At 46.2% G+C, this 13,048-nt stretch overlaps 1 protein-coding gene across 8 annotated transcripts in view; it reads right to left on the bottom strand.

The window, feature by feature from the left end:
- The window catches only part of CACNB2 (calcium voltage-gated channel auxiliary subunit beta 2), a 1,556,216-nt gene that overhangs the window by 258,310 nt on the left and 1,284,858 nt on the right, over positions 1–13,048 (bottom strand). For all 8 annotated transcript variants that reach the window (XM_069648579.1, XM_069648581.1, XM_069648584.1 and 5 more), the window contains one exon: positions 7,182–7,318. In XM_069648579.1, the coding sequence (XP_069504680.1) occupies positions 7,182–7,318 (137 nt within the window). The remainder of the gene's footprint in view (positions 1–7,181; positions 7,319–13,048) is intronic.

The raw sequence follows: 13,048 nt of genomic DNA, 5'->3' as shown, positions 1-13,048 counted from the left end.
GTGCCTGGAAGAGGTAAGTAGCTGGATAGCAAAAAATTATCTACAGCTCAACGCATCAAAGACTGAGCTTATTTTGTTTGGGCCAAAGCATTTGATGAACACAGCAAAGAATCTGCCTATTCCCTTGCTTTTGGGCAAAATTCTAAAATTTGTATTGAAGATAATAAATCTGGGCTGTATCTGGCAGGAGGACCTTGGGATTGAAGCCCAGGTTGGAGCCAAGACTCAAGCGGTGTACTTTGTCTTGCGATTGCTACTTAGAGTGCTTTCCTATATTCCTACGGAAGATCAGGCGGCTGTGGTGGGAGCCTTAACCAGCGCCCACCTGGACTATTGTAATAGTCAACTGCTGGGTATTCCTGTTAAACAACTTCAGCAACTTCAGAAAGCACAGAATGCAGCAGTCAGATTGATATTCAAGTTGAAAACCACTCATTTATTTTATGTATTTGCATTTATCAAGCGCGCTTGCAGCCCATGAGGCATCGAGGCGCTGTTACAGATGATAAGCAGACTTGAGTTACAGGCGGGTGCCCAATGGGCTCATGGTTACACAGTAACGAACAGATATGCAGGGAATTGCTCAAACCAATTTGTGATAGATATTCTGTTTAGACAAAGAGTCTAGTTTTGATAGACTTGCGGAAGGCTAGGTGTGATTCAATCAGTCTTAGGTGAGGTGGCAGTGCGTTCCAGTGCGTGGCTGCTTGGGTGGGGATGCTGGAACCTCCACTGCGCACCTTTCGTGAGGTAGGTGTGACAATCGTGTTGGCATAGCGTGATGTTAGGGGTCTAGTGGCCATGTGCCTGATGATTCTGTCGATCAGGTAGGGCGGGGCGAGCTTGTGGAGGCATTTTGGGTGAGGGCAAGCGTTTTAAAGACAATTCTCTCTTTGACAGGGAGCCAGTGGGCTTGCCTTCTGATTTCAGAGATGTGGTCTCTTCTGGCGGTACCTGTGGCTGCCCTGAGCGCATTGTTTTGAGCTAGCTGCAATTTGGCCACGTTTTTGCCAGCGAGGAGGGCATTGCAATAGTCTAGCCTTGACCCGATAATTGCCCTGGCAATGGTGAGGCAATTGTGGCGGGCCAGGAAGGGCCTAGCAGCGTTGAGGATTTTAGAGTAATAGGCTGAAGAGGTGGCGATAGCATTGACCTGTCTGTCCATGGAAAGGTCGGAGTCAAGGTAGACTCCGAGGGTCTTAACATTCCTATCAAGGTCTCAAACCATGTTATCGATGGTGAAGGAGGAGTACTGGTCTCCAAGGTTGCCCAATGTTAAAGGTGATCCTATGAGGAGGAGTTCAGTTTTTTCACTATTGAGGCAAAGCCAGTTCTCTGCCATCCAGGATTGGATGGTGGAGATGATAGTGGTGAGGGTGTTAGTGTCTGCTAGGTAGTCGCCCGAGAGTGGGATGAGTACCTGTGTGTCATCCGCGTAATTGGTGTAGGATATGCCAAGGGAATCCAAGATGCTGAACAGGGGTCTTGTGAAAAGGTTGTAAAGCGTAGGTGCTATACAGGACCCCTGGGGAACACCGCAGGTGAGGAGGCTCAGGGTGGCGGATGCAGACTCGGAGAAGACTTTCATGGCCCTTTCTTGGAGGAAGGAGGTGATCCATTGACAGGCTCTCGGGGAGAAGTTGGCTTGGGTGGCTAGATGGTGGCACAAGGTGTTGTGGTCCACGAGATCAAAGGCCGCGGATAGATCAAGGAGCAGTAGGAGAGCAGGTTTGCCTGCATCTCTAAGATCGTCCATTTGATTCTTAAGGTCTAGGAGGGCCGTTTCAGTGCCGTGCCGTGGGCAGAATCCAGATTGCCGCAGGCCTAGGAGCCGGTTATCCTCTAAGAACTTCTGGACTTGCAGGTAAGCTGATTCGTCCAAAACTTTGAGCAGGAAGGGTACAGTGGTAATAGGTCTGTAATTACCAGGGACTGTGGGGTCAAGCGAGGTATTTTTTAAGGAGTGGGCGCACCCAAGCTTCCTTGAGTCCAGACGGGACATGGCCTGACTGGAAGGAGGAGTTGATAAAAGCTGTAAGGAAGGGGGCTAGGGTAGGTGCTGAGTCTTTGATGAGGCTAGCTGGGCTGGCGTCGCCCTTGCAATTGGAGGGTTTGATGGAGTTGAGCAGGGTGATGACCTCTCGCTCAGTGATATCTTTGAATTCAAATAAAGGGGAGGCGCTGGTCTTGATGGGTGGCTCAGAGCGCAAGTTGGCTATGATATTGGAGAGGGCTTTTTGATGGCCGCAGATTTTGGTTTGGAGGGTGTTGAGCTTTTCTAGCATGGCCGACTGAATCATATTACACCACTTGTCATCTTTGATGATTGATGGCGGGGGCAGATGGTTTTTCCAGTTCCCTAAAGATGGTGAATAGTTCCTTGGACCCTGACTTGGCTTCAGCGATCCTGGTGTTAAAGGAGGCGGCCTTGGCTAAGGTAATGTTAGTCTTGTAGGATTTGGAGATGGTTTTGAACTTCTGTTTGGTGGCTTCAGAGGGGCTAGCCTTCCAAGAGGCGAGGGCAGTCCTTTTTTGCGCACGTTGTTCATGAAGTTCTTTGGAGAACCATGAGTTGGCATGTTTGGCTTTTTTTGCGTTTTTTAGGGTCAATGGAGCAAAGGCGTCAACGGCTGACGTGATGATATCCTTAAAGGTGTCAGCTAAGGTTTCGGGGTTGTTAGAGGAGGGAGCCTGGAGGGCAGGGTTCAGGAGGTAGGGTGCTAGATTCTGAACTGTGAGAAGGCGAGAGCTCCTAGTGTAGGTTGCTGGGCACGGTGGGGAGGAGCGAAGGCCACTTTCTTGGTTCCGAGGGTGAATTGGATGTAGTGGTGGTCCGACCAAGGGATGGGGATGTTGGCAGTGATGAGAAGGGAGCAGTTGTGATGACTGATCCAGTCGAGGGAGCGCCCTTTTATATGAGTGGGCTCGGAGATGGAGTGTGCGAAGCCGAGGTTGGACAGGGCTTTCTTGAGGGATTTCGCAGGGGGGGTCCTTAGGGTCGTTCAGCCCTAGGTTGAGGTCACCCAGAAGTAAATTGTGTAAAAAGTAGAAGTGTGATTTTTTTTGATGTTGTTGGACAGTGCGTGGATAAGGGTGTCATGGAAGTCAGAGGATGAGCCTGGGGGTCTATATACAATGTGTATGGTTATGGTGCAGTTAGGGGAAATGTCAATTTTGAGTGGGAGGTAGTCGCTGTTGCTGTCAAGCAGGCCTGCAACTTCTCTAATGGCAATGGCTTCCCTGGCGATGAGGGCAACGCCTCCACCTTTCTGCGAGGTGCGGTCTTTCCTGAAGATGGAATACCCAGGTGGGATGGCAAGGGATAGGGCTGGGCCTGACGTTTCATTGAGCCAAGTTTCAGTAAGGATGAGGAGGTCGAGGTCGTCCTTGATGAGCAGGTCGTTGACTTCAAGGGCGTGTGCGGGTATGGATCAGGCATTAATCAGTGCACACCTGAGTGTGTAGGCAGAGAGGCGTGGAGGTGGGTGGGCTAGCCGGAGTGGAGAGTGGCTCGGAAATAGTGGGTGGGATGGAGTCATGGGTGGCCATGGGGGCGGCATCAACATGAGCAGTAGGCATAGGCATAGGCATAGCATTAGGCAACATAGTACAGTGAGTGGCCATGAGGGCGGTATCAACATGAGCAGTAGGCATGGCATTAGGCAACATAGTACAGTGAGTGGCCATGAGGGCGGCATCAACATGAGCAGTAGGCATAGGCATGGTATTAGGCAACATAGTACAGTGAGTGGCCATGGGGGCGGCATCAACATGAGCAGTAGGCATAGGCATAGCATTAGGCAACATAGTACAGTGAGTGGCCATGAAGGCGGTATCAACATGAGCAGTAGGCATAGGCATGGCATTAGGTAACATAGTACAGTGAGTGGCCATGAGGGCGGCATCAACATGAGCAGTAGGCATAGGCATGGCATTAGGCAACATAGTACAGTGAGTGGCCATGAGGGCGGCATCAACATGAGCAGTAGGCATAGGCATGGCATTAGGCAACATAGTACAGTGAGTGGCCATGAGGGCGGCATCAACATGAGCAGTAGGCATAGGCATGGCATTAGGCAACATAGTACAGTGAGTGGCCATGAGGGCGGCATCAACATGAGCAGTAGGCATAGGCATGGCATTAGGCAACATAGTACAGTGAGTGGCCATGGGGCGGCATTACCATGAGCAGTGGGCATGGGAGCGCCAGTAGGTTTGGGCATTAGTGGAGGTGCAGAGTTAATGTTAATAGAGGTACTTTTGTTTGTGGCAGCCATGAGGTCTTGTTTGGTGGTATGGACATTGAAAGTCTGTCGTAGCATTGCCACCGAATGCGTGGCAGTACAAGGGCTGGGGTTGGCCTTAGTAAAGCAGCACGTGATGCTTGGAGGCTGGCTTCTCACGCCAACCCTTGCATTGCGGTACCCTATGTTGGGTGTGTATGTGAGGGGAATGGTAGGAAGGGTGCGTGACCGTAGTCGTGCATTCCTGTAGGGACATTGCGTGGTGCGCCTGGCTGTTACCTGGGTAGGTGCACGCAGGGGGTGTGACTGGTAGGCAAAGAGGCTGGAGGCCTTACCTTGTGTGAGCTTGAGAGAGCCTGGATGCGCCATCCGCACCGTCGAGTTGCAGAGAGTGAGCTTAGCCTTTTCTCCTGGCCTTCGCTCCTCTGCGGCTCCGCCTGGCGGTTGAGCCCCCCCTCCATTAAAGGCAGGAGGGGAGGGGCTGGCTGGAACGGCAGACCAATCGTGGGCCTCAGCAGAGGCTTTTGTGTTCCTGGTTACTGCGGCAACCACGGCAGCGGCCATCTTGGCCTCTCCTCTCCTCTCGTGGCCGGCAATGGCCATGAGGGACATCATGGAACACTCTGGTGCTAGGGGGGCAAGGACAGCAGCTGATGTTGATGTGGGGCGTTGCTGTGGGTCGGAGGGGATCTCCAAGCACTCCTGTGCTACGGCGACACTCTGCACGGCTTTCCCTGTTGCAGCTGCCGGATGTTGGATCAGCTGTGGATTCACTCGCAGCGGAGCTGCAGAGAGTGAGCTTGGCCTTTTCTCCTGGCCTTCGCTCCTCTGTATCCCCATTTCGTTGTGAGCTACATTGGCTCTAAATTGAAGACCGTATTAGGTTTAATACAGCCTGCACCGTCTTCAAATGTGTAAATGGTATCGGCCCTTTATATCTGAGGGAGCTTATTCAGCCATTTCATCCCGTAAGGCAGCTTCTCTACAAGGATAGTCATCTTTTGACTATCCCTCATTCAATTGACAAGTCACAGGGTGACAGAAGATTCGCTGTTTTTGGTCCAAAACTGCGGAACTCCCTGCCACTTGAACTGAGAACTATGAGCTTGCTTCTTCAGTTTCGCCGAGCACTAAAGACCTTCCTGTTCAGATAGATAACCCTTTTGATTACAAGGGGTTGATATGAATCTTGTTATATCCTCTTTCTTATGGTTGTCATCTGCGCCATTATACAGTTCATTCTGTTCAGTGCGTTTTATAAATTCAAAAATACAAAAACAAATACTGGCAGACCGTGTCGTCAATGAGGTCCGGCGATGCTGATGATTTCAACAAAGGTCTTGGTGTTGATGAGTAAATCTTTGGGGTCATCGACACTGACGCTTCTTATGATGATGAACAATAATATTTCCTCAACAGGGTTGATGACAACGTAGTGGACGATCTCCGGCCCTCCGAAGACAGGGTTCTCTTTGTGTCCATCGCCAATCGGGACGACTGAGACGCTGCAGTGCTCGTCGACGAGGAAGTCGCAGCATTCGACTACTTCATCTTTTTAGGTACCTTCTCCCTTGGAAGCATCCTCAAAGGATCTCAATCTCTTGCCAGAGGGAGTACGAGCTTTGGGATTGCTATGTCCTGAAAGAGGCATGACTGTACACAGACGCTGGGTCCGAGGTCTTACCTTCCTCCAGCCATTAGCCCAGTATCCAATGACGATCTTTAACTGTCTTAGTGGAGAAAGACTGTCAGATGGGGCATCCGTCCACATTGTGGTCCGGGTCCAGGCAAGGAAATGCACTTCTGGTAGCGTTCCTCGATGAAGAAGTTCTTCTGATCGCATCTGGAACAGGCCTCGAAGAGGCTCTTCTTCTAAGCCTCCGACATGGCCCGTGAACTAAGCCGGTCTGCGGCCTCACACGATGTAATGATCCGACAGACAGTGGAATTGAGACCGGCAATTGATCCCTGCTAGCGACAAGTCACAACGGTGACAAATTTTAAGAAATCTGGAAGAAAGAAAATATGTGAAATACTCGAGAAAGTTAAGGAGCGCATCTGAAGCACCGCGGTTGGAGCTAAGGAGAATGAGTGTCATTGGTTGGGGCAGTATGACCCAAAGTGACAGCAATGGGCTATACAAGTGACGATGACGTTTATATCTTAAAGCTAAATTGCTTTATTTTAGTGAGGATTCACAACCTAACGACGGGGAATATTCATAGCATGTGAATCCATGCAAGACCCCATGATGGGGAACAGCAGCACACATGTCCCATACAATTTTGCAGCATATGAAACACCTAAAAACTGTTTTTGTTAGTAATGAAGATCGCAAAGACCTACCTCCAAACCAAAAAGCAGGGCTGCACTATAAAAATAAAACACATTCATTGTGGTAGGAACCTCCCATACACCTGAGGTGCTGCCCATAGAACAAGACAGCTTGTGGAATCCATTAGAGACAACATTCAAGAAAACTGGATGTGCTGGGGAACAAAGGGATGGATGTTGTTGTTAAGGCATATGTAAATGAGACAAGGTTACACAGCAAACTCCAAAGTTGCTTTTCACATACTTAGATTGAAAAAGATTTACAATTTGAGCACATGGAAATCAAGGGATTTCCCCCAGTATCACAACATTTAGTTTAGTTTAATTTAGTTTATTATTTGATAATGCGCTCCAAACCCTGGGGTAGCCGGGCGCAGCCGTAACAAGAATGCTTAAGCTTGGTTACATACAGTAAATGCATACATGTTATTACATACAGTATTTTCATGGCCAACATTCTTGGCCAAGTGCCTAAACTGGGGTCTGACATGGGGTCTTCACATTTCAAGGGCAGCAGTTTAGCCACTAGACCTAATTTCCACTAATCTGTACTTTCATTCAATTTCTCCCCTCACCATACATGCTCCGTGTGCTATGGTTTACCTTGTGTGGAACTTTCCTTGTTTCACCTTCTGTTCATGCTGTAATCTCATATTCTCTAGTTTGACTGGGCTTGGGATGAATCCTATCTCACAGCCTTCTTTCACCAGTCGACCTATCCACCAGTCATTGTTAAATTTCTGGTGGTGAAAAGAAAACAGAACAAAACAATGAACCTGATGTACAATAGATTGCACATATTTTCAGCAACATATGTTGAACTAGATTGTTCTTCAAAACAAATAAAAAATATACACTGTTTGTAAGTGTCAATGAGTGACTATCTGTTCACATATTTAAACCATTTTTAAAGAAGATGTAAGCGACACAAAAGAGGGGGTTGTTTTGATGCAATATTAGATGTACAAAAATCAGTTAAACTATTTCATAAAACTCACAAAGTTCAGTAACACATGATTATTCCTATTGACAATTAAAATGTTCCTTAATAACTCCCTGCGGTTCTCAATCGAAACAGATTACGTATAAAATGCATAACATAACAAACATATAAACCTTATAATGCCAAGTATGAATCTGTATAAAACAAATTGCAAATATATACAAAATGACTGTAGTCATACATGTTTAGCCAACAAGAAAAGAATTGCTACAATATCCTAAACTACAATACTCAATGAATATCATGTAAATTGAAACAATCGGAATCACATGCATAGACATCAGACAACACAAATAAACTGGACCTTAAAGGCTACACATATATTCATTCACCTACGTTACATGGTTCAAGTTAATCAATTGATTATCTTGCAATGCTAATATTAAAATGCCATAAATCAATAACTTCTAGCCATGGAAGACTTCTCAGGTTTGACAGGACCATGCTAATTGACTTCCATGAAAAAATCTTGTCCTCTTTTGCCAAGCTGCCAGTAAATACAAGGCAATATCCTTTAAAAGTACAGCTTCTTTATAGGTCGTTATCTTGCTTGTCTTACAAATGATTTAAGACATCCCTGTCTTGGCATTCTAAACAAGGGTCTTAACAATAGGAAATGGGGAACGTCAGACATTACATAAAATTGGCATTTCAAAGACCGACCCCCACCCCATCTAGCAGTAAAGGCTTGAAGAGGGAGTTTCCAAAGCCTTAACCTCAATAAAAGACTTATTTCATTAACCTCCAGTGTGTCAAGGTAGTTTTCAAAGCTTGATATACATCTAAGCTCCAAATACTCTTCTGGTATATGATGTGGTGGAGAAATGACCACTCACAAATCCAGTAGATTGGTGAACAATTTATTAGCAAAGCAGTAGCAAAAGATAACCAACGGCAGCACAAGACTCCATGGCCAGTGCACCCTCCCTCCCTTCGTGCACCTTGCTCTTATACCCAAAGGCATACAAGCATATCAATGTAAGGGGTGGTCCCAACGGGGCAAGGCCTCACCTTGAAACATTGTCACTTACCGAGAACAAACCCTCATTATACAAGCATTAGATGCCAGTTGCACTCTGCCGTGCTAGTTAGTGTTATCAGGGAGGACAGCATAGCATAATACATTTAGTCACGGTGAATACACTCTTTAAAGATTCACACACGTCTGAGGCAGATGATAGCAATTGCAATATGACTTCCACCTACTAATGCTTGTTAAACGAAAGCAAGAACATAAAATACGCTTGCATATGCCAAAAGGGAAATATGTCAGAAGCGGGATCTCTGTCCAGCATGTAGGAATGCTCAACTTCAAGCAGCTTTCATGGAAAAGACATGCACAGTCCAATCTACCGCCTTGCCTCATACAAGCTAGAAATAGTGGTTTAAACAAGGCAGTTCGCAGTGCGTGCATGTGAGAAACCAGAGGGTGTCTCAACGCTAGTCCCCAGGGATCTCTCTCTCAGGTGGCCAATGCACGGTCATCACCTTTGGATACAGAATCTGGGGGTGGACCAGTGTGGCAGGATCACCTTTGTGAGGGGTATTCGGGGGGATATCCGGTCATTTTTCAAAACTTATTTTCGAAACACCATTTTGTCGAAAACATTTGACCAAATTCTTTTTTCCGAATGTATTCTTTTTTATTTTATGTTTTCTTTTGGTTTCGTACGTTCAAAAAAGTGTTAAAAAAAAGGAGGTTCGGGGGGAACCCCCATTTCAAAAATCAAAAATAAATAGACATTAAAAAAAATTTGTGTCGAGAAAATGGCATTTGAAAATATGCCATTCGAAAAAGTCACTATAAACCATTCGGGGGTGCGGGTGAGACAGCCAATGGTAAGATGTGATATTCCACCCTTTTTGTTCATCTAACCCATCCTATTTTTTAGGATTCTCCTAGGTCCCAACCCCCCTTTTTTATACAAACACTGGGCCAAGGAAGAGGGTGACAGAGTAACAGGATTAACTCTCATACATGGTACTGGACATGTCCTGTTAATCAGGTCAAGCAAAGTCAGGGACTTGACTTTAAGCGCATGCACCTGATACCAATTAGCTCGCCTCACATGGATAAAAGGCAGAACCAAGAGACACACACTGAGCAAGGCGGAACACGAGTACGAGCAGCAATTCTGGGGCGAAGGCAAACCTACTGAAGCAGAGCGATGGACCAAGGGATGAGAGCAGCGAGTCGAAAACCCCAAGAGTTTTCTACTGGAGGTTGTTGCCTCCGACAGGCTGCGAAAGACATGTGGAGAAGTCCAAATTCCACATCAGAAGGTGGCATTGTGTTTCAAGGACACCCGCGACCCTCACGCGTGAACGGCAGAGTTGAAGAGGCGAGGCCAAGCCTGTGGTACTAACCTTGACTCGTGAATTGGAAATCGTAAAACCAAGAAAGAAACGCACAGTCGGTGAGTTGGCAAGCAACCTGAGAGAGCGGTGTGTGTTAAGGATTGAAGTGCCAGCATCATATCGCAAGTGAAGGCTGCACATGTGTGGATGAGAGGCGAAGAAAGGCAGACCTGTGAATGAACTTTAAAATAAGGACAGTTGTGAAATCAGCAACACTGAGTAACAGAGTGGTCCGGCGAAAGGAAGTAACCTACTCGAAAGTCTCTAAGAAAGGTGCATTGTTTGTAACGTTAAAGCAAAAGAACTGCAAAAGCGAAGTAAGTAAAAATTAACTCCTAGAGAAGGGGAGAGTGAAAGTTGAACCTTGAACTTTTAGTCAAAGTGGTCCTGCGGAGGTCTGTAAAGGAAGCCAAGCGCATTTGAAAGTCTTTGACATCTGAAAGCGGTATGAGGCCGACTGAGGAAACCCGAAGTGTAATAAGCTTGGGGAACGGAGCCCCCTTGCAAGCCTTGTTGAACTTTGTTCTGAAGAGGTCTGAGCCCAACAGAGGGGTACCTATGTGAACTTTGTTGTGAGAGGTCTGAGCCTGACAGAGGGGGTCCTATGTGAACTGTGTTTTGAAGAGGTCTGAGCCCGACAGAGGGGGACCTACATGAATAATTTGTTGAAACATTATTTGGAAGTCTGGAAAGAGACTTTAACGTGGAAGGCCAGGCGAGCCAGAGTGTATCATCCTGCCTACAGGGACCACCTTACTCTGTGCGGTCTAACGTGGGGAGGAGGGCTGATTCAGCGAGATGTATTCTTTTGAACACTGATTTTTCCTTTATATACATATCTCCTTTATGCTCTTTTTGTACAAGAGATAGGGCAGGCATTAGGTTTTGTTATCATAGGCCATTTTGATTTGACGGACTCCACTAGGACTGTTTTGTTTATCGTTTGATGGTCGAGACTACTCCTACCTTAGTTATAGGGCAAAATAGGAGTTTTTCTAAACCCAGAAACTTCAATAAAGGTTTTACAAATTGTACCTATTGTGTCATTGTCATACTTGTGCACAACGGTATGCAGTAGTAATATGCTAGGAGAGCACATAAAACTTTCAGTTCTTAAGCTTTTTCTCCACAGTCCCCTCCTATGAGACCTTCACTCCAGTCGCATTACACACATCCCCAATGAAACAAATATCACATCCTGGCATGTCGTAACAAATCATGTCTTCAGTATCGTGATAGTAAAGCATTTGAGGAGTTTAGGATATTTCAGCGTAGGTATTGCATACTCCATAACAGAGGCATTTACAGACCATTGACCTACAGGACAGACTTAAAATGATTACCACTGCTATAAGCAAGATCTGGACCAGGAAGTCTTAGTGTTAGTGTGCAGGAGGCTTACAGTATATCAAATGTGGGCAATGCCAATGATGTTGCTTGTGTAACCTGGTATACAAGTGCAATACTCACTTTGTACGACTGCACAGGTGCCTCATTGCAAGGCTAGAATAATATCTAGAGCCATACGGTTCTGGAGCATTATAGTTTGGGTGGCTATTTGTTCATGGGACAACAAACAAAAGGAGACTGCAGAAGCATCTGTGATATCCTCCACTAACAATGACAGTCAGGTAAACCGTCTCTATTTATTTTAACGTCAAGGGTCGGTATCAAATATCCCATTCCTGCAACAAAGGTTTTCCAATCAGTGCTTTTCCAGTGGCAGGGTTTTTGTGGAAACTGCAGATTGGGCAGTTCCCATTCTCATAGGATGACCTGTGAGGATTTTGTGGGCCAATAATTTTTGTTTACACTGTGGATTATTTGTCATAGCAAAAAGAAACAGGGGCAAGGTTTGGGGCCACTTCAACCCTGTTTCTTTACACACTTTGGACAGCCTCAACTTGAGGTTTCCGTTCCGGCATTCTGCGTGCGCGCTTGAACGAAGGTGGTAGGTAAATTGGAGCTGTTGAATTATTCCCAGATGCTTTGCAGACTTTCCTAATAACCTGCCCAGTAAAATGGTTACCTTGGCTGCTATCTAAACTAAGGGGCAACCCAAACCGAGTTATAAACTCTAATTGTAATTTTTTGGCTACCGTGACAGCATCTGATTTCCTACCAGGATAGGCCTCCACCCATCCAGCCACCCACCCAGAAAATACATCAACAAGGACCAAACAGTAGAAACGGGTCATACATGCGGGAAGCTGTATAAAGTTTGTTCTGAATCAAGATCTTTCTTTAAGATCTGGGAAAACAGGGTAGGACTTTCTATGTACCACATTGGTAGCGTAGTGAACATGCACTGAGTCGATTTATGGGTAAACACGAAATGATACCATCAGGATGTATGGGTATGGAGAAAAATGCTGAACACAAATGTACAACATTGAAATACTTGGCTGTGTAGGAAATACATGACAAAGTGGTAGCTGTACTGGGACCCACTGGAAAAGATGGCAACACGGCTGCATTTGCTGCATGTAAATCCTGAATAAAACAATAAACCTCTTTTCCTGGCTTCTTCGTAGGCAAGATCAGAGTATTGCAGGGACTGTGCGTCAGCACAATGATACCTTGTTGGAGAATGGATTCTATCACAGGGCGGACACCTTCTTCAGCTTGTCTGGAAATATGATACTGAGGTACACATGGCAAGGGCTTGGCAGGATTCAGAAGTGATTTTAACTGGCTCAGCATTAACCATATACTCAGTATCATTTGTATAGATTGACCATAATTTGACTGGGACCTGGTCCAATAGCCGCTGCCGCAGACAGGGAGTGTCGGTTTCGGTCCCCAGGGTCCAGATGGGTGACTTCCTATAATATTGTCAGCACCTCGTGCTCTCGGAGTACGGATGTCCAGATATACAGTATCAGGGGAACAGATAATAGTGCAGCATAGTTTACAAAATAAATTTAGTTCAAACAAATTCAAAGGAGAACAAGGGTTCAGCAAAAATGCATGTTGGTCAGAAATTGGGCCTATCTTAACCATAAGGAGGGTGGACACAGAATGAAGTATTGGAGTAACTACAGTGTTTACTCTGTCATCAGAGTGCTGTGTCAGGGGAAACAGAGGCTTTTAGTGCGGAGCATGAGGC

This window comes from Ambystoma mexicanum, chromosome 2q, assembly GCF_040938575.1.
Source record: "Ambystoma mexicanum isolate Mex_15411 chromosome 2q, UKY_AmexF1_1, whole genome shotgun sequence".
In the NCBI taxonomy this organism is placed as follows: domain Eukaryota; kingdom Metazoa; phylum Chordata; class Amphibia; order Caudata; family Ambystomatidae; genus Ambystoma; species Ambystoma mexicanum.
The sequence above is the reverse complement of the archived record's forward strand: the minus strand, read 5'-3'. Positions and strand labels throughout refer to the sequence as shown.